The 19,683-nt window shown below is 50.4% G+C and overlaps 1 protein-coding gene across 6 annotated transcripts in view; it reads right to left on the bottom strand.

Annotated features, from left to right (window-relative positions):
• The window catches only part of Itpk1 (inositol-tetrakisphosphate 1-kinase), a 155,437-nt gene that overhangs the window by 19,054 nt on the left and 116,700 nt on the right, over positions 1 to 19,683 (bottom strand). For all 6 annotated transcript variants that reach the window (XM_074067281.1, XM_074067282.1, XM_074067283.1 and 3 more), the window contains one exon: positions 248 to 346. In XM_074067281.1, the coding sequence (XP_073923382.1) occupies positions 248 to 346 (99 nt within the window). The remainder of the gene's footprint in view (positions 1 to 247; positions 347 to 19,683) is intronic.

Genomic DNA, 19,683 nt, shown 5'->3' with positions numbered 1-19,683 from the left:
TGACCAGTATCTGTGTTCAGAGTAATATGGACAGGAGCCCCCAGGTCAGGCAGGAAGATCATCTTTGGCCCATACCCTGAAGACCCACTCAATGGTGTGGTAGAGGTGGGACCCAGGGCAGTGCCCTCCATGACAGCTAAGGCCTTCACCCATTTTCAGGCAAGTTCAAATGCAGGGGGGACCACAAATACCCCCACCCCAGTCATGGCCAGGAAGGTCTGCCTGATGAGCTCAGCATGGTACGTACTGAAGGGGAAAGCCAGGCCGTTCTGTTCCAGCAGCCTCATGGTGTCATCCCCACACAGGCTAGTGAGCTCCATGAAGGGCGGAGAGCAGATCCGGTCATCTAGGGCAAAGGGAGGTACGGTCAGCACAATCCTCCAGAGCCACACTCTTGCCTGACCCTATGCTACCCAACTCTGACTGTCACCAAACTGTGTGTGTATGTGTGTTCATGTGCCCGAACAATATCAACAGTATATTCTTTCAGATAATATTTCTGTAGCTGTAAAACTCTTACATGCCAACTAGAAAATTGGAACAGCACAGAATAAAAATACACATAGTCACAGAAGCTACAACTATTAACTACAAACTTCTTTGCCTTTTAGAATGTATATAGTTACACACAAAGAGCTGTCTAACAAGACACCATTTTATAACCTGAATTTTATTATTTTGTAACACAGAGTCTCACTATGTAGCTCAAGCTGATGTCGAACTCATGATCCTCCCGCCTCAGCCTCCCAAGTGCTAGAATTACAGGCATGACCCAACATGCATGGCTTGTAACTTTAATTTTAATCTAATTTCATGAATCACAGAACACTTCGGCTCTTAGTACAGTCCAGCACTGCACTGAGGGCTTTGCACACATCCCCTCTACAGTCTGCAAAACCTTCCCATAAGGAGGAAACTGAGTTGAGGGAGGAACCTGCCAAGGTGTATACATAGACATGGCAGGATCTCTCACCCTCAGGCTCCCAAGGTGGCCTCTCGCCTCCAATAGCCACTGCCTTCTAATCCCCTCAGGCCTGCTCCTTGCGTCTCTCCTGCAGCCACACTCCAGGCAGGCTGCACCTTCCACCTCATGCAGCCTTTACCTAGTCTCAGGGGCCGTCTGCCCTCCGAGTGCCCACCTCATGGATTCTAACACTGTGCTAGATTTTCAGAAAAGATCTGGAAGCCAAGTTGCTCTACTCATCGTAATGCAAATGCCAGCAAAGCAGATCCCTGGTGGGAAGACAAAATGTATTTTCAGCCTCTCCTGATTGTTCAATTACTGGTTTGTTATTACTATTTATTGTCATAGTCTCCTCCCCCAAAAAAGACCATGAGCTCCCAAGAGGTGGAACCACCCTGTACTTCTGAGCACAGAGACAGGAAAAGGCTGAACATTAGTGGGGAAGGGGCAGCTTACCACTCAGAAACCCAAAGCAAACCAGCAGAGTGCTACCCCAAGAGCTTCTAGCTGCTTGGCTGGCCAGGAGGTCAGCTCATAAAACCAAGATCCAGCCTCATTTATCTCCTAAAATCAGTGCCGAGAACTGCATGGGGCATATTAAAAGTGTTTTTATCTCCCTTCTCACCTCATTCCCCCAGGCAAAGCCAAACTTCAAATGGGCACAGCACTCTGGGATTGTGGAGTTTTTCCAGGGGCTCTGGGAGGGGGTTAGGAGCCAGCATTTATGGGCTGTCTGCATGGGATGTACACTTCACCCTCAATGTGCGATGACAATGTCTGGCAGCACAAATAGAAACAGGCCCAAGAGCAATCATGCTCAAAATCACTGTCCATGATGGTCAACAGCAGAGCAGGACAAGGAACAGGCTGACCTGGGAGCTCAGCAGAAAAGAAGTATGGAAAATCAGGGTGGGGAGGTGGGGCAGGTCCTGCAGGCCACTATAAGCCATTATCCAAATAAGGCCCAGGTCTGCACCCCACCCAGAGTCAGAGCCTGGGGAGAAAAGCTACAGAGGGACTGGCAGGCCCTTTGACACTGTCCAAGGGAAGAAGCAGGCTGCACGAGAGGTTCACAGCTGCAAACACAGCCCTTGCAGCCTAGTTGCACAGGGTGTGATGCTCAGTTCAGAATAAACTTTAAGACTCTGCAACAAGTAGGCTTATGACAAGAGCTGGTCTGGCTCAGGACTTGGGAAGATTCAAAGGCCCCTGGGGTCCAATAGGTCATCTCCTGAAAGAGCTTCCAGACTCCCTCACCAAAGTTCTCAGAGCAGAAGCATCACCCTGGCCTTTCAGATATCAGTGCTCCCCCAACATTGCCCCTCCCCACTCAGACTTCCATAATGTCACCTATGGCAGCCAACATCTCAATAACCTGTGTTTGCTTTGTGCCAGACATATGCTTCCACATAGTTACACTGCAACACTCACCCTTCCACGAGCCCCACAAGGAAGCATGACTGCCTCCCCATTTTACAGATGAGGAAACTGGCGTATGGAGGTGAAGTTCCCTGTGTGGAGATCTACAGTAAGCAAGCAGTGTGTCTGGGGGAAACACAGTGGGAAGTTTGACCCCCAGGTCCATGCTATTGACCATGGCCTCCCCAGCAGAAAAAGTTTTAGACACCCAATGGGAGTCTGAAAAAAGCATCCATAATGAAGGGGGACTACTATAACAAAATAAAGGACAAAACCCACATGATCATCTCAGTAGATGCTGACAAACCCTAACACTGTTTCATGGTAAAAAATAGCCAACAGATAAGTAATAGAAGGGAATTTTCTCACCCCTGGTAACCCAAAGTGAAGACAGAAAAGGGACAAGGGGACCCTATCTCCCCCTAGAGATGTCTGGGATCCAGATGAATTTCAAAGAGAAGACATTTCCAATGAATGGGCCACATCCAGTACTAGGCTGGACCCTCTGCCCCCTCCCCGCCATCTTCCTGAAATCTCAGGCTCTCGTGTGTAAGATGGCAGCTTGGATAGCTAGTAGGGGCCAAGTGGGCTGAGAAAGAAGGGCACATCCACCTGGTCATGTTCTTGTTCATTTATCCTAATTTGTAGGTGGCTGCCCACACCCTACACTGTAGACTCCAACGGCTGCCTACCTCTCCGTGGGAGGAGGGGCACTGGGATTGAGACTGGCCCAACTGCACAGCTGGAAGGGCTCCTATCCCAAGCTCAGGCCCTAGTTGCCCACTCACCACCAAGGGAACCAAGCTTGGGTGAAGGCAGCCCACACATGTAGAACAGACTCAAGAGAGGACCCAACCCTGCCGGGCCTCAGCCACTGCAGGCCCAGTGACTGCCCTGCTCTGGCCTCCATGTACAGTGCCTGTTCTGTCTGAGCCAATTTCTGGCTACCTGTAGCCAAAGGCATCCCAACCACTTCTGCTCACATTTTCAACAATCATCTAACACAAAAAGGTGTGCTGTGCCTCTACTACGCTCTGTGAGCCAGGGATATGGCAATAAATAAAACACAGATGCCAGGTACAGAAGTCAAATATACAGGCGGGTGAGCAGGTAGGAAAACAAAGCACAAGAGGGCAGTGCTGGGGTACTGGGGAGGTGGGGCTGTGTAGGTGACCAAGGTTACGTGCAGGTGGGGAAGTCCCCCCAGGCAGAAGGAACAACCAGTGTCAAGGCCCAACATGCAGCTGGCACCCTGCAGACATGGGTGTTTTCACTGGCTGTAGGGCCCAGGACAACCTCATCACCTCAGACCCAAAAGACACACCAGCCTTGAAAGACAGTGACCATACAAGCTCAAGGAGCTCAAAGCGGCCTTACCAGCAGCTGGTGTCCCCACAGGGAGACAAGATAAAGGTTCTAGTAAGTCAGTCCTGGGAGCCTGCAAGGCTATTTCTGGTTCCCGGGAAAAGGCTCCTGTTGCTTATTTGTCTGTCATCTTTATTTCTAGATGGGAATTGGAAAGAGGCTTTTTTTGGTTAGATGGTGAGTTGTGTTCTTCCAAGAACTGTAACATCAGCCCCTGGGAAACTTCAAGACTCCTTTCTTCCCTGTCACCCAGATCAGACAGTGGGAAGCTGGAAGGCTCCTAGAGAGGGGCAAGCCCCAATCACATGACTTCATAAGTCCAGAGAGAAGATGTGCACAAGTTACTAGTAGGGCCAGGACAAGCACACACTGTCCTGTTCACTCTGCAGTGACCTTGCTCTCATGACAGACAGAGCTAGGCAGGAAAGCAAAAGTACCGATGACAAGTTGGATGCAAGAGGACACAGGGATGGGGGAGGAAGGGGAAACAGCTTGGAGGCACAGCTTTGAAGCTGGTCAGCATGACTTTGACCTGGGCTAAACTACTCACTAGCTAAAACCTTTGGCAAATGACTTAACATCTCAAATCTTGCTTTCATGGTCTGCAAAATGGGCTGCTGGGGAGTCAGCACACAGTTGGCATCCAGCTGGGGCTACCACAGGAGAGCAGGTAAGCTCTGAATTGTGGCCACTGGTCCATGTCCAGCTTCCTGGAAGTGTCAGATGCCCAAGTACCAAGGGGAGTGGCTCAAGCAATAAGAGCACCTGCCTACCACTGTGAGGCTGTGAGTTCAAACCCCAGTGCTACCAAAAAATAAAAATAAGGGCATCTAAGATGCCCAAGCACGCAAGGCCAAGGGCCCTATCCTTGTTTCCTTGCTTTCTTGTGTCTTTATCCTCATCCTCATGTTTTGTTTTGTTTTGAAATAAGTGAACTCTTCTTTTTTACTTCTGCTTTTACTGAAAGTGGCTGTGCTTTCCTGTGATTTTGCGTCTCCTGGCCACTTGACTGATGACATTCCCCCTAACAAAGTTGGTGCCAAGCATTCTCCACCACAGACAGCGCCACAGAACATCTCCCAAGTGTATGGCTTAGTGCTGTGGTGAATGGCCGCCACAGGCTGAGCTCCCAGAGGTGGGTTTCAGGGTCCATGGGAATTAATGTTTTGATGGTTCTTGCTGCACTGTGTCCCAAAAGGACCAAAATACTTTCCTGACAATGAATGGTCTTCACTACACTTTCCCCAGCCCTGGCTGGTCCCGTCTGTAGCAATCTGGGTAGTGATTTCACAAAGGGAGAAGAAGGGTCGTGTGATCTGGGGAGACCCATGTGGGTGAGTGGCTCTCTGACTGAGGCAGGAAAGTTTGTACACATGGGCACCTGCAACTTCAACCCTCTTTGCCAAAGAGCCCTCCCTAAGTCTTTCCAGGGTGCAGTTAGAAATGGTGTCCTGAGAACTGAGCATGGTAGCTCACAGCTGTAGTCCCGGTTACTTGGGAGGCAGAGCTCAAGAAGATCACAATTTGAGGCTAGTCCCAGCAAAATTCCATTCCCCATCTATGGTTACTCTGGGGCCAATCTGCCCTTCTGGGCAGGGAGACCTGAAAATGCAGAGGCTGGCACAGAGCTCAGGGCAGGGCGAGTACAGAACAGAGAGAAAAGAGCCTTGGACTTGGGTCCAGAGACTGGGATGCACACTCCAGCAGGAGCCCAGCCCCTGGGCCTGCCACACAGCCTTTTGATTTTGAGTCTTGGGTTCCTTCTCAGTCAAATAGGGTGGTAATCAGCCAGTCATATCTGCAGGAGCCGCAGGGCAAATCAGTGATGGAAAGTGCTGTGAAATCTGCAGTGGCAAATTAAAAAAGCCAGCCATAGACTGGTGGTGTGGCTCAAGCAGTAGAGCACCTGCCCAGCAAGCACAAAACCCTGAGTTCAAACCCAGTATCACCAAAAAAAAAAAAGAAAAAGAAAAAGAAAAAAGCCAGTCACTACTGGAGAGGCAGGCAGGGCCTAGGGCTGTCTGTTCATACCCTCCTCACTGGTATAGCAAGGGAGCTCTGGGGTCCCAGGAGGGAGGCCAGGGCAGAGTGAAGTCAGCAGTAACAGACTGACCAGAATGCTGGAGGTAGGGCCAGGAGAGAGCAGGGACTCAGATTTCTGGCCAGAGAGTGGGCTTCCTTCCTCAGATGATCCAGCTGCCAAGGTGCAGCAGCTCCAGGATGGAGCTCATGGGTTCAGGACGCCACTTTTTTTCTTTTTGGAGGGCAGTACTAGGGTTGACTATGTAAGTGCTCTACCACTTGATCCATACTGCCAATCTTTTGCTTTTAGGTTTTCATTTTTCCCCAAGTCAGCCTTGGACTGTGATCCTTCCACCTATGCCTCTTGCATAGCTGGGCCCTCAGACACACACCATTATGTCTGGCTTATGTGTCAAGATGGGGTCTCACTAACTTTTTGCATAGGCTACCCTTGAACCACGATCCTCTTGATCTCTGCCTCCCAAGTAGCTGGGGTTAGAGATGCGAGCCACCATGCTCGGTTCTCAGGGCACCACTTCTAACAGCACCCTGGTGAAGTTGCAGGTTCCCATCTGTATACACCCTCTTGCCTCAATCAGAGAGCCACTGTACCCACGTGGGTCTCCCCAGACTTTAGACAGGAAGGAAGCCCTTGAAGACAGGGGCCTGACAGACTATGGTCATGGTTGTACCTCCAGCAGATGGGAGAATACACTAATGAGCACCAGCCAGGCTCCCACCTCCCCTGCTCAGAGGGAGGGGGTCCATGTGGAAAAGTAGGTTCCCATAGGCCCAGGGCCCCCAGCTCTGTGTGTCTCAGACATGGCCTCTCAGAGCTGCACTCAGAACAGCTTTCTCAGGCTACTCCCTATTCCCATAGCCCTGCTGTATGGCAGGAAGTGGCCTTATTCACAAAGGGGTGATGAGGGGCCCATTGTGCAGTAGGCACAGGAAGGGGGTGTGGTAACTGCATTCAGGTTCTCACCCAAAGCAGAACCAGTGCCTTGCCGCAAGTGCTGGACTCACATACCTGTGGCCCTCTCTCCCCACCCCCTCATGGCCTAGGAAGCTCCTGCTTGTTCCCCAAGACATCATGGGTCAGGCCACTTCACTGGTTTGGGCAGCTTTGTGAAGCATGGTTGGCTGTCACGTAGGTGGAGGTCCCTCTTACTGTACTCACCACCCTCTATCTTATGACTAATGATGCAGCCACTTCCCCACCTGACTGGGCAGCCCTATAGGTCCAAAGAGGACCCAGGCTCCCTGGGTTTGCATCCCAGCTCCACCTCATAGCCATGAGGTGTTCAGAAGGTTTTTCCCACTCCCCCACATGGAGAGAATATATCTCAAATTATCAATTAAAAGAAAGAAATGCATGTTCACATCTTGCCATATTTGTTTTAGACCCTTTTTAACAAGAAATAAACTGTTGCAGGTAGAGCCAGATCCTACCACTGGCACAGAGGGCCTGTCACCTCCCCTGGAGGAGGCCATCTTAACAGCAATGCTAAGGAAGCATTCAAGTTTAAGTCCTGCCTCCTGGGAAGTGCGCATCAGGAACTGGCTGTACTGTCATCACCCTGGGACAGAAGTGACATGTACTGGGAGGTTACACAGAGTGGGCCAAATGCTGACTATGCCTTGAAGCTGGAACACTGGTTGTGCCGGGCACTGACGTCTCAGTGCTCAGGGCTAGGGAGACTACGGGGAGGAAGCCATCATGGCAGAGAACAGCCCAGAAAACAAAACAAGGCAGCAGTGGTGAGCATCCCTGAGGTCTGAGCCTGGTCGATGGCACCCATGCCATCTCGTCTATAAGAGGAACAACAATGCTGCCCCCATTCAGGCTGTTGCCGGGACACAGTGAGGCCATACTCGCGAAGGGCATTGGAAACACTCGAGAACTGAAGCCAGCCCTATTTCCCAGGATACAGTGGCCCTGGCTTACCTAGTACCACACCCTGTTGGCCTGAATTCTTGGGACACTGACAGGACAACTGCTGTGACCCTAGCACTGGACTTCCTCCCAGCTCCCTAAGTATTTCTATAGTTTTAATCCAAGAAGCCCTTTCCTGGAACCCTCACCCTAAACACCTCCTCCACAAATGAGCCCTCTACCCCCAACCCAGTTGACCCCTGGCACTCCACCACCTACCTACTTCAGGCCCCCACACTGTAGATCTGGCTTGCCCTCCTAAGCTCTCCACAAGGCAGCTCCAGCTCACTATGACCAGCGTCTCAAGAGGAGTCCAAGGGCTCCCAAGCCTCCCTAACCTGACACTGTGTACCTTTCTATGCTGGGCTGCACTAAATTCTAAATTGTTACTAAAGTCACAATCCTCTGAGCCTCAGCCTAGGGAAAGTGTCTTTAAGGAGGTAACTGAGGTGAAAGGAAGTCATTATGTCTGATATCCTTATAAGAGAAGATTAGGACAGACACACACAGAGGAAGACCACATGAAGACACAAGGAGAAGATGACCATTTGCCAGCCAAAGGAAAGGCCTCTGAAGAAACCAACCCTGCCCACACATCTTGGGTTTCTGGCCTCCAGCACTGTGAGCTGGTAAATTTCTGCTGATTAATCCCCTCATTTGAAATTTGGTATTCCTAGCCACACCCTGGCTCCAGGGAGAGAGGGCTCCCTACACCCCCTACCTCTGGGACTGCCCCCCATCATGTGGCAACAACCCACTCTTCCAAGCATCACTGAGCCCCACCTCCTCCCTTCGGCTCTGAAGAGCAAGCTGTCCTGGGATACTACCTCCTTGTTGTGCTCACCCAGCCTCTTCTGCTAACAATCACCCTCTTCCCTCCCTGTTCTTATGCTACCATGGTGGTTCCTCTTATATCCTAGAAATGTTTGTCTTTGGGTTCTGATTCAGCAAACAGGCAGTATGCTCCTTGGGGACAAGAGAAGGCAGGGGTCAGTAAGAGCCATCTGTGACAGAGAGAGAGAGAGAGAGAGAGAGAGAGAGAGAGAGAGAGAGAGAGAGAGAGAGAGAGAGAGAGAGAGAGAATGACATATGGATAGGAGTGGTGAGCAAGGGAAAAAAGAGGAGGAGGGGAGCCAAGAGCTAGTGCAACCAGGAGAGGAAGGAAGGAGGTAACATGCAGAACCCCCTCTGGACACCATGTGGCACTGTTGGTCTGGAGCAGCCCTGACAATGGTGGTAGCATACACATAACAGGTCAGTCTCTGAGTTCAAATACTCTGGACTCATTAGTCTGATTGTCCAGTCTCAGGAGCCATGTGCTCTTGAATTCTAGATGGGGAAAGTTGTTCTGTGTTCCAGGTTAGCCACGTTTCAACACAACAGTAGCTCTGTTGTCCAAATGTCTTGGTTTTCAGTGGTTACACAATGATGGCAGGCACCTAGCAATACCAAACAAGTGAAGCATGTGGGGTGGGAAACAGCCACAGCAAAGCAGAGTCCTTCCCCATAGCAGCATTCCGTCCACACCTCTCCCTCACTGCCCAGTCTCCACCTTCTCTCTGCCCGTCCCAAGAGGCAGAAAAGCCGACTCCTCCGTGCTTGCAGAGCATGTCCCTGGCACCTATCAAGCATATCCCAAAACCTACAAGATCCATTCCTCCTGCGAGTGACTCATCTCTCCCTAAGCCTGCCCAGACCTGGAGGGCAGTACTCAGCAGGGCTGGATTTGTAGGGTGATTCGTGTTGCTTCAGAAAGAGCAGAATAAATCAGATAGCAATGACATCAGCCTGTCTATCTTTAGGCCCATTAATAGTCCTGGCTGAGATAAAATTGAAATGACATGTTTTGTTTGTCAAGGCATTAAAAGTCCCAGCCCTGGAGCCAGCATGCCCCAGAGATGTGGGAACAGAAGCTTGGCTATTGGGAACTCTGCTACAGAGTCCCTTGGTCGGCTTCTAGGAGCCACGGCTCCCTGTCCTTATAGCTAAAACAGCATCTGCTGCCAAGAGCACGAAGTCTCACCCAGGGTGGCCACTCATCATCTCTGTGCCTCAGTTTCTCTACCTGCTAGATGGGTTTAACAACAGCATGTCTGACAGGGGGCTGCTGTGAGGACTAAGTAAGTGTGCATCAGTTACCGTACTTGAAACGTGGCAAGGCTTCATGGCTGTGACCAGTTGAAGCTCAGCTTGCTTCCCCATTCTCACAGAGGTCACCCAAGGACTCTGGGCCAATTCTGGACCCATGAAGGGGTCTGGAGGGTTTATCAGGGGTAAGCACTATCTTGTGAGTATCAGGTGTGAGGTCACAGGTGTCCTCCCAGCCTCCCCTGTGGGATAAGGGGGGCAGAGGGCCCTGCCCAGGCTGTCAGGTGCTAAGGAACTCAAACAGGGCTGACAGAGACTCAAGGGCATGGCACCTGGACCATGGTCACTGAAAGTCTACTGGAGCTGGCAGGACTAGGCGCTGCTCACCGTCCAGTTTAGCCTAAGGTCACGTGAGGACCAAGGATGTCAGGGAAGGCCAGGGCCCCTTGTGAGAGGTCTCCAGTCACACAGGTCTGTGTTGCTTCTCCAGAACCTACACTGAGGAGAGGGGAAGTAGCATGCCTGAGTGCCACATGCTTTGTACTATTTTGAGTGGACGACAGAGTCCAGTCTGCAGCTAAACCACCTGCTCCACACTTCCCTGTCCCACTGCCTTTAGAGTCCTCCTTATTAATAGCTTCAGGGGCCTCTGGGATGGAGAGTCCCTGTATCTCCAGCTACCCTCCATACTCATCACCAGCTCCCACACTCTGCAATGAGCTCCAAACAAGCTTCACTCAGGTTTTTACTCCAATTCCCATCTCTGGCTCAGGGTCCTCACCACTGCTTACTTGATCACCTTGTCATAAAAGTTTGCTTGGTGTCTGTGTCCCTGCATGACTGGAACTCTCAGAGAGGGCAGAGGCTATGTCTGCCTTGCTCTCTGCTGTAGGCCTGGAGCCTTGCCTGGAACTTGGAAGTTAAGAGACCTGCAGCTGTGTGATGGTAACTATGCCTCAACGTGACTGGGCCACGGGGTGCCCAGACATTTAGTTACTCTTAGTTACTCTTGCGTGTATGGATAAGACAAGCACTGGAATCAGGACACTGAGTAAAGCAGATTGCTTTTCCAACATGGGTGGACCTCACGCAACTGGATCAACTGAAATCCTAAATGAACATGAGGTGGGTTGAGGGAGAATTTACTCTGCCACAGTGCTCTCACCCCCACTTTCACTCCAGACTGTAACTTATATGGTTAGCTCTCCTAGTCCTCAGGCCTTGGACTTGGACTAGAACTTACTCATCAGCTCTCGTAGGTCTCCTGTTTGCAGATGGCAGATCCTGGGGCTTCTCAGCCTCTGTAACTGTGCAAGCTAATTTCTTACAAGCTTCCTTCTATTACAAGGTATACTGCTAAATGCTGTTCTTGTGAGTGGGGTGGGCCCTAGAGCCTCACAGGGAAGGAGAATATGGAATCAGGAAATAAGGCCAGAAGAGGTGCACTTTTTTGGGACACACAACCCGTGGGTCCCTTGAACCACCAAGTCAGCAGGTTAGCAGGTCTGTCACTACCATAGCGGCAGCCACATGAAACTGCCCTGGAGAAGTGCAGAACACAGTCAAGTCCCACATTAATGACAAACGAACACCTGCGATTGCTTAAGCCATTGTTTAGGTTTCTGCAGTAACAGATAAGCAGAACAGGCTATGAAGATGATTCCTGGGGTACATTACACGGGACCAGCACAGCTTACTCTCAACCAGACACACAGCCGCGAACTCCAAGCCAGCAGCACACCAGGCCTGGAGGGGCTTGGCTCACTGTACAGCAAAGCAGTGGGTAAGTTACTATTACCACCACTGCTTTGCACATGAGGAAACTGAGCCCCTGGGTGATTACATGCTCAAGATCAAAGCCAACACGTGGCAGAGTGGGGGTCCCAGGCAGGCAGACTATCTCCATAGCTGCCATAAACATGGGACTGAACCCTTCATACCAGCCTCTGAGACCAGAGCCTTGGCCTCCCCTCTCCCTTCACTCCCACTGCAGAATATGTGGCCTGAGGAAGTTAGTTAGGGAAGGCTCCGCCCCTGATCCAGAGACCAGAAACAAGAGTCAGGTTAGCTGAGTCCCTGATACTGCATGGTGGCCCCTCACTGCCTAGCTGGACACTTCATGTGTCCTGGGTATGAGTGACCTGGTAAATGTCCTTCACCTCTTGGTGCCTTTGTGTCCTAAATGGGGACAAGAACAGTACTGCTTTGTTGGGGCTCCTGTGAGGTCAACTGAGTTACTACAGTAATCGACATACAGGAGATGGATCAGGCTTCACAACCCTATCCACCACATCGCTACTGATGTGAGTATTCAAAGGTCCACCATTTAGAAAGATCCCAGGTCACTGTAGCAATCCCATAGCAGTTCTGCTTGGCCCAAGAGGCTGGGGATTGGGGGCGGGGGGTTGGCACACAGTGCTCTTGCCCTCTAGTAGTAGCAGGGACACAGACATCCTCAGCTAACTGTCCACCATGAAGGAAAAAGAAGCTGAGCAGCAAAGCTGCCTCTGCCACACCCAGAGGCCACCCAGACCTAGGTCACTCTTCTTTTCTGCTCTCTTGGCACAATGCATAGCTTAGAGGATGAGGCTGGATGTGGGGCTCAGTCACCAGGACAGGAGTAGAGCAGAGATGAACGAAAAGCCCTGAAATGGGCTCCGCAGTGGCAGCACAGTGAACTCCGGGACACAGACTTCTGCAAAGGCTGAGGGCTGGCAGTGAGGAACCTGATGCTACAGTGTGGCAGCAAGGCCACAAGGCTATTACAGACTAGGCCGAGGGGCCCCACATCCCACACAAAAAAGGCTCTTCCCCAAAGGGCCACTCTCTGCTCCTGTCCTTTCATACCTGCCTCCCTTTGTCCTACTCTACCTGCCTTAGGAAGGCCTCCTGTCACTCCTCTGCCTGTTGACATGGAGTCTTTGTGGAAAAGCCCTGGAATCTGGCCCAGGCTGGTGCGTTCTGGTTGGTTAAGGGCACCTCCTTCATGGTGCTTCTTGGCCGCTTTAGAAGCCTCCAGCTCACCCCGCAGGGCCCCCACACCACTGACCTGCCCCTAAGTTTGGCCACTGCTACCCTGCCAGGCCTTCAGCATCTCTTCTCTAATGTTGAGCATTCTACTGTCTCAACAACACCCCCTACTGCAGTACAGCCAGGCCCCACTTCTGACCACCCCCACCCTCCCCACCCCCAGCAGCACAGCCAGGCTCCAATTCTGACTCCTCCTCATTCTCCCTGGAATGGATCCACTTTTCTCAGGCCAACCAACTTCAAATACCACCTCCTGAAGAGACCATCACCACAGACAACCAGGATTGCCCCTGCTCTGCACCAAGCCCACACCATCCCCACCAGCCTCAGGTCAGAGGATCCTCCAGCACATCTGCTTCTTAAGTGTCTGAGTCCAGAAACCATCCTCCCTTCAGCTGCACATTTACTGAACATATGCCACATCATAGGCCCTGCCTTGGAGACTGCAGGTCTGCAAAGATTGATCCATGTCTTCAAGTCCCTGGTGGTTAGGCAGAAAGAGAGCAGTCAGCAGACAATGATGGGACAGTGGGACTAATATGTGACCAAGGGTAGCCATGGGGTTTTTGGTCAGGGAGAAGCCCCTGAGGCCCACCTGGGAAGAAAGTGGGCACCAAAGAGGACTTCCAACCACACTAAGATTCCACCTCACCCCTGTTAGAATAGCCATCATCAGCAACACCACTAACAACAGGTGTTGACGAGGATGCGGGAAAAAAGGAATCCTTTTACACTGCTGGTGGGAATGTAAACTAGTACAACCACTCTGGAAAAAAATTTGGAGGCTACTTAAAAAGCTAAACATTGATCTACCATTTGATCCAGCAATACCACTCTTGGGGATACACCCAAAAGACTGTGACACAGGTTACTCCAGAGACACCTGCACACCCATGTTTATTGCAGCACTATTCACAATAGTCAAATTATGGAAACAGCCAAGATGCCCCACTACTGACGAATGGATTAAGAAAACGTGGTATCTATACACAGTGGAATTTTATGCAGCCATGAAGAAAAACGAAATGTTATCATTCGCTGGTAAATGGATGGAATTAGAGAACATCATTCTGAGTGAGGTTAGCCTGGCCCAAAAGACCAAAAAGTGTATGTTCTCCCTCATATGCAGACATTAGATCAAGGGCAAACACCACAGGGGATTGGACTTTGATCACATGATAAAGCAAGAGCACACAAGGGAGATATGAGGATAGGTAAGACACCTAAAAAATTAGCTAGCATTTGTTGCCCTCAACGCAGAGAAATTAAAGCAGATACCTTAAAAGCAACTGAGGCCAATAGGAGAAGAGGACCAGGAACTAGAGAAAAGGTTAGATCAAGAAGAATTAACCTAGAAGGTAACACACATGCACAGGAAAGCAATGTGAGTCAACTCCCTGTATAGCTATCCTTATCTCAACCAGCAAAAACCCCTTGGTCCTTCCTATTATTGCTTATACTCTCTCTTCAACAAAATTAGAGATAAGGGCAAAATAGTTTCTGCCGGGTAGCAAGGGGGTAGGGGGGTAGATGAAGGGAGTGGGGGGAGGGGGGAGAAATGACCCAAACATTGTATGCATATATGAATAAAAGGAAAAAACATAAAAAATAAATAAAATGAAAAAAAAAAAAAAAAGAGGACTTCCAGGAGAAGATAGCCTATGTCAGACCCTGGAGCCTGTTAAAGAGACTGAGAATATTCTGTCCAAACAGATCACCACAGACACAGATAGGAGTCAGGGGATCCTTGTGAGGTGCAAGAAGGCTATATAGTGTACAGTGTGAGGGCCAGTGTGGCAAGAGACACTACCCAGGTGAGTAGGGGGCAGGGGGCACATGCTCAACATAGGTGCCCAGCATAGGTGGCAGAGTGTGGAGATTTGGTATGCAAGGAAAAGGCATTCTGTGTGCTAAGATCCCCAAGATGCTCTGTGCCCTACATAATGGCCAGGCTGACTGTAACGCAGTTTGCTCAGCACTTGCCAACAGAGAGGTAAGCTGGGAACCTGGCTTCATCACAGGGTGCTTATTCCCGAAGAGGAAATCAGAGGTCCCAAGTTCAAAGCTGACTGCACCATCATGGTGGCTTGAAGATGGAAGGCCACGTAAGGAGGGCAGCACATGTAGGAGCCCACAATGGCAAGGACACAGATCTCAGAGCTACAACCACATGAACTGAATTCTGCCCACAAGAGTGCACTTAGAGACAGATGCCTCCCTGGGGTCTCTAGGTGGGCACTCAGCCCAGCTGACCCTTGATTTGAGCATTTGACTGCCTGGGAACTCAGGTATACCACAGGTCCTTGTGACCCGCTTGGCTGTCAGAAACAGGTCAGCTGTAGCCACTCATTATGTGGCAATAGGGAACTATCTACTATAGATTCGGTTACAGTGAGTTTTCAAGAGGGAAGTGTAATGGGGCTATTTGGCACCCCTGGGGGCAAAGCGGAGCATCTCACCAGTGGCCACAGCAACCACCCACTCCCTGGAGGCTTAGGAGGCCCAAGGCCTTGCTGCAGCAGCTCCCTTCCTGCTGGCAGCTTGATCGTCACTCAGTGCCCTTCCTACAGGTGAGCTGCTGAGAACCACTGGAGGCCAAAGAGCCAGTGTGTACACCAGTGTGTAAATGACAGGACGGAGAGAAACAAATGCCTGGGTGTGATATGTCCCAACAGGAGGAGCATACCGCGGTCAGCTGGATGAGTAGTTTTCCTCCCGACGGACTGTGTTAGTGACTTGTCTCTTTGCGTGGGGCCAGACAGCCATTTGTACTCGGAATGTTCAAAGAACAGGAGTGGAGGGGCCAGACACCAGCCCAGGCGGAAAAAGACATTCCTGAGTCCAGCTGGCTGCTGGAAATGTGGATTAGCAATGTGGCAGCTGTTCCCTCGGATTTACAACCCCTCCAGACCCTGGGTGGGGCTCACCACCCCCACTCAGCTCCAACCCCCCAAATACAGCAGGCTTTTCATTTCTAAGATGTGTAAAAAGGCATGTTGAATTCTTTCTAACAGCGTGTTTTCTAAGACCAGAAGAAGAAACTTTAGTGTGGCCCCAGTGTGATGATGAATAAGACAATTTCTTTCACATAAAAGGGACCTAATCAATCAATAAGAAAAGGAGCAACAACTCAGCAGACGTGGGAAACACCATGAAAAGATTCATCCGCAGTGGAAACACAAATGCCAAAACACAGAGACGCTCAGTCTGTCCAATCACCTCAGATTAAGATACGTGGATGTCACCTCCCCCATGCAGACAGGCATGATTATGTACAGTTGCTCAAACTTCTTACTTGCAGGGTAATCCAGCAAGATCTGCCAAGGTAAAGAATGTTTAGAATCTCTGACCAGGAAGTTCCACTCCTGGGAACTACTTACAGAGGTACAGAGATTGTGTACTACGGCCCAGTTTGTCCTTAAACATGACAAACTCAAACGAAAAGGAGCAACCCTACAAGCTTAGTAACCAAATAAGTTATGATTCACTCATTCATACAGGGGCTATTATGCCATTAAGAAGGCAGGTCTATTAAAGCAACTGAGGCCAATAGGAAAAGGGGACCAGGTACTAGAGAAAAGGTTAGATCAAAAAGAATTAACCTAGAAGGTAACACCCACGCACAGGAAATCAATGTGAGTCAATGCCCTGTATAGCTATCTTTATCTCAACCAGCAAAACCCCTTGTTCCTTCCTATTATTGCTTATACTCTCTCTACAACAAAATTAGAGATAAGGGCAAAATAGTTTCTGCTGGGTATTGAGGGGGGGAGCGGGAGGGGGTGGAGTGGGTGGTAAGGGAGGGGGTGGGGGCAGGGGGGAGAAATAAACCAAGCCTTGTATGCACATATGAATAATAAAAGAAAAATGAAAAAAAAAAAAAAAGGTTACGATATTGAGCCATCTGAACTTGCCACTGATTAAAATAAAAAAAAGTCAAATATTAAAAAAAAAAAGAAGGCAGGTCTAATCTCCCTCATGTTTATGAGCTGATGTGCAAGGAAGCCAAGGGATATATAAAGGAGGATACAGTTGTACCAGAATATACTCAGTTTGAAAAGTGCACATATTTCGGCAACGTATGGGAAGGTTCTAAAAGAATGAATTCCAAACTGCAAATAGCAGCTGCCTCTGAAGATTTGAGCCACTGGTAATGAGGGTCCTACAGGCTAGCAGGGGATTAAGAAAAGATGCATCCATCATTGGGGTGCAGAATGGAACAGGCCTCTCACCAGACCCCCACAAGAAGGTGTGGGGGACGACTGCATAGCAGACTCAATGAACAAGGCTAAGTACTGCTGCATTTCCTCAGTTCCACCATGTGTTTCTTTTTCTATTTTTCCATCTGTGAAACTGAGATGTATTTCATAATTGGTGGCATGTCACAGTCTACACATTATTTTTCGTATTTTACTAGAATATAAATTACCAGTGCATCTTACAAGTGATTGTAAAATTCTAGACAGCCTGAACTGAAAATCCACACTAGTGCATTAAAGGCTCTGATAAGACCTGCAGCAAAAAAAAAAAAAAACCATGTAATCCAACACATGGCCAACACACCTGACACTTTTTCCTCTTATTTTTGTCTTTCCCTTTGTTATCTTGTGAGATTGTGCAGGAGCTCCACAAGATGCCACCACTGACTTGTGGGTGGCTGTGAAGCTGCAAGGAGTTCCTGTCACCTTCCAGTGGAGAGGGGTCTGTTTAGCATTCCATATGATGACCATCTGACAAGAGCCCACAAAAGGTGTAGCAACAGCAGAGCAAAGGCCCGATGGGAAGGGGAACCTGAACCTGATGACTTGAACCAAACAGTCGCTATGGAGCAGATGGAAGGTGTACTGCTATCACATGCCACCTGATGTGACCCACTACAGGAGGGACATCTCTGGGGTGCCGTTCCTGGCCAAAATGCACAACCTCAACCCAATGTGGAAAGCCACAGACAAACCCAAATGGAGGGTACACTGCAAAATGAATGCCAAGGCTCTTCCATAAGGTCACGGTCATGGAGACACCACTGGAGGCCCTCTGAGGCACAAAGCACTGTCCCCAGCAGAGGAACATCTAATAGGTCCCTTCAGCAGTGAGGAGGGCCGCTATCATCACCCTCCATTTCACATATCAGAAGGCCAAGACTCAATGCAGCGACACAATTGGCTTAGTGTCCACGGGAGTGTTGGGAAAGGATCTGAACCGCAGCATGTGGTTCTACAGATCTACACCATGCCTCACTGTTTCTGAGGCCCCTGCAGAAGCATGGTCCTCCTGTGACAAGAGCTCGAGGCTAGACTGGAAAAGTGCTGGGCAGCCCTGGGCTGGCCCTGACCCACTGAGCCTCTTTCCTCACCTTGAAAGATGTGGAAAAGAGTAGTGGGGGCTTTGAGAGCGCAACCCCCCTAACAGGAGGCACTGGGAGCCTCCTGAGCACATTCAAGTGTAAATGACTGGTCAGATACTTTCTCATCAACCTCATCAGCAGGCATGTTTTGGGCGTCCTTCTGCTCCACTTTTCTCCTAGGGAGAACTGTGGAGATTTGTACCTGGGAGCCAGAAACTGTGTGGATAAGCACATCTGGAGAGGCTGGTCATCACAAAGGGAAAGGAGTGTGGACAGCGAGCTATAGGACCCCAAGACAAGCAGTCTGGCTGATCACTGGCCCATGGTCAGTCATCAGTGCCTGGAGGCATTGCTGGGGGAGTCTCCTGGCAGGGTGTTCGTGGTTGGAGCAGTGGCTTCTAGTGTCAGGAAATAAGCAGGTCACTGGGGCCATAGGGTGTGTTGGGGATGAGGGGAGAGGATCTCAGTCAGAAACCACTGAGTAGTGCAGGGCTGGGAGGTGGTTATATGCAGAAGCTTCCATATTGGAAGCTGGGTCTCTGCCACAGTCCCAAAGGCTAGAAAGATACTGCTCACCCATGTTTTCAGTGAAGACAGAACACTTCCCCAAACGGACCTACATCCCTGGGGTCCTGGTCAATGGCTGGGGAGGGTTCATTTTTTCCCTGGATTCTCTCCTGGAAGTCTCTGAACCTGTATGTTGGGCCACAACTGAGGAAGCAAGATCTCAAGCAGTTGTCTATCTCTGTCAGGTTCCTGGTAGGAAGACAGACCTGAAGGTTGTACAGAAAAGGCTGAGCTCGGGCTCCAGGCAGTGGGGCCGCAGCCCGGTGGGCACAGCGCTCAGCACTGAGGGCACAGAAGAGAAGCCACCAGAAGGAGGCTAGAGGTCTGCTCATTGCCCCCTGAAGTCCTGTCCCTCAGTTCCACTAGGCCATGGCGGGAGATGCCAAGGACAAAGGCCCTGAGCTGCCCTGTAGGCCTGATGAGGAGTGGGCCAGGTATGGTAAGTGGGAAGGGACAGGCAGCCAGCAAACCTACGGAGGTGTTCTTAGCCCATCTCCACTCAGTGCAGCCTGGTCTCCACTGTGTCAAAGCACAGGCCACCAGGGTCAATGCTTTCAGGATTCCTGGGTCTCTGATGGGGCCTCATCTCAGTATGGGGCATCCCAGGGCTATGAATGAGTTGTGGGTGGGGAAGGGAGAGATGTACAATTCCATGCAGGATGGGATGGTTGGGTGGCAGCACAGGTGTCTGCTGGCTCCACGCCCACACAGAGGGATGGACAGAGGGAAGCGAGGTAGATGGAGTTTAGAGAAGAAGTTGCAGAACAGACACTGATGTAAGGGAAGTAGGGTGGTGTGGCATCAACACAGAAGCCAGCTCTAAAACCTCAGTGCACCACTATTCCTCTCCAATTTTCTGAGTTCTCATCAGAAAGGGGGTGCCACTGCTGGGTGGGGAGGATAGGGGAGTTGCCCGCCAGGGCTGGGCCTAGTCCCACTGCTCACAGG

Source organism: Castor canadensis, chromosome 3 (assembly GCF_047511655.1).
Source record: "Castor canadensis chromosome 3, mCasCan1.hap1v2, whole genome shotgun sequence".
Lineage (NCBI taxonomy): Eukaryota > Metazoa > Chordata > Mammalia > Rodentia > Castoridae > Castor > Castor canadensis.
The sequence above is the reverse complement of the archived record's forward strand: the minus strand, read 5'-3'. Positions and strand labels throughout refer to the sequence as shown.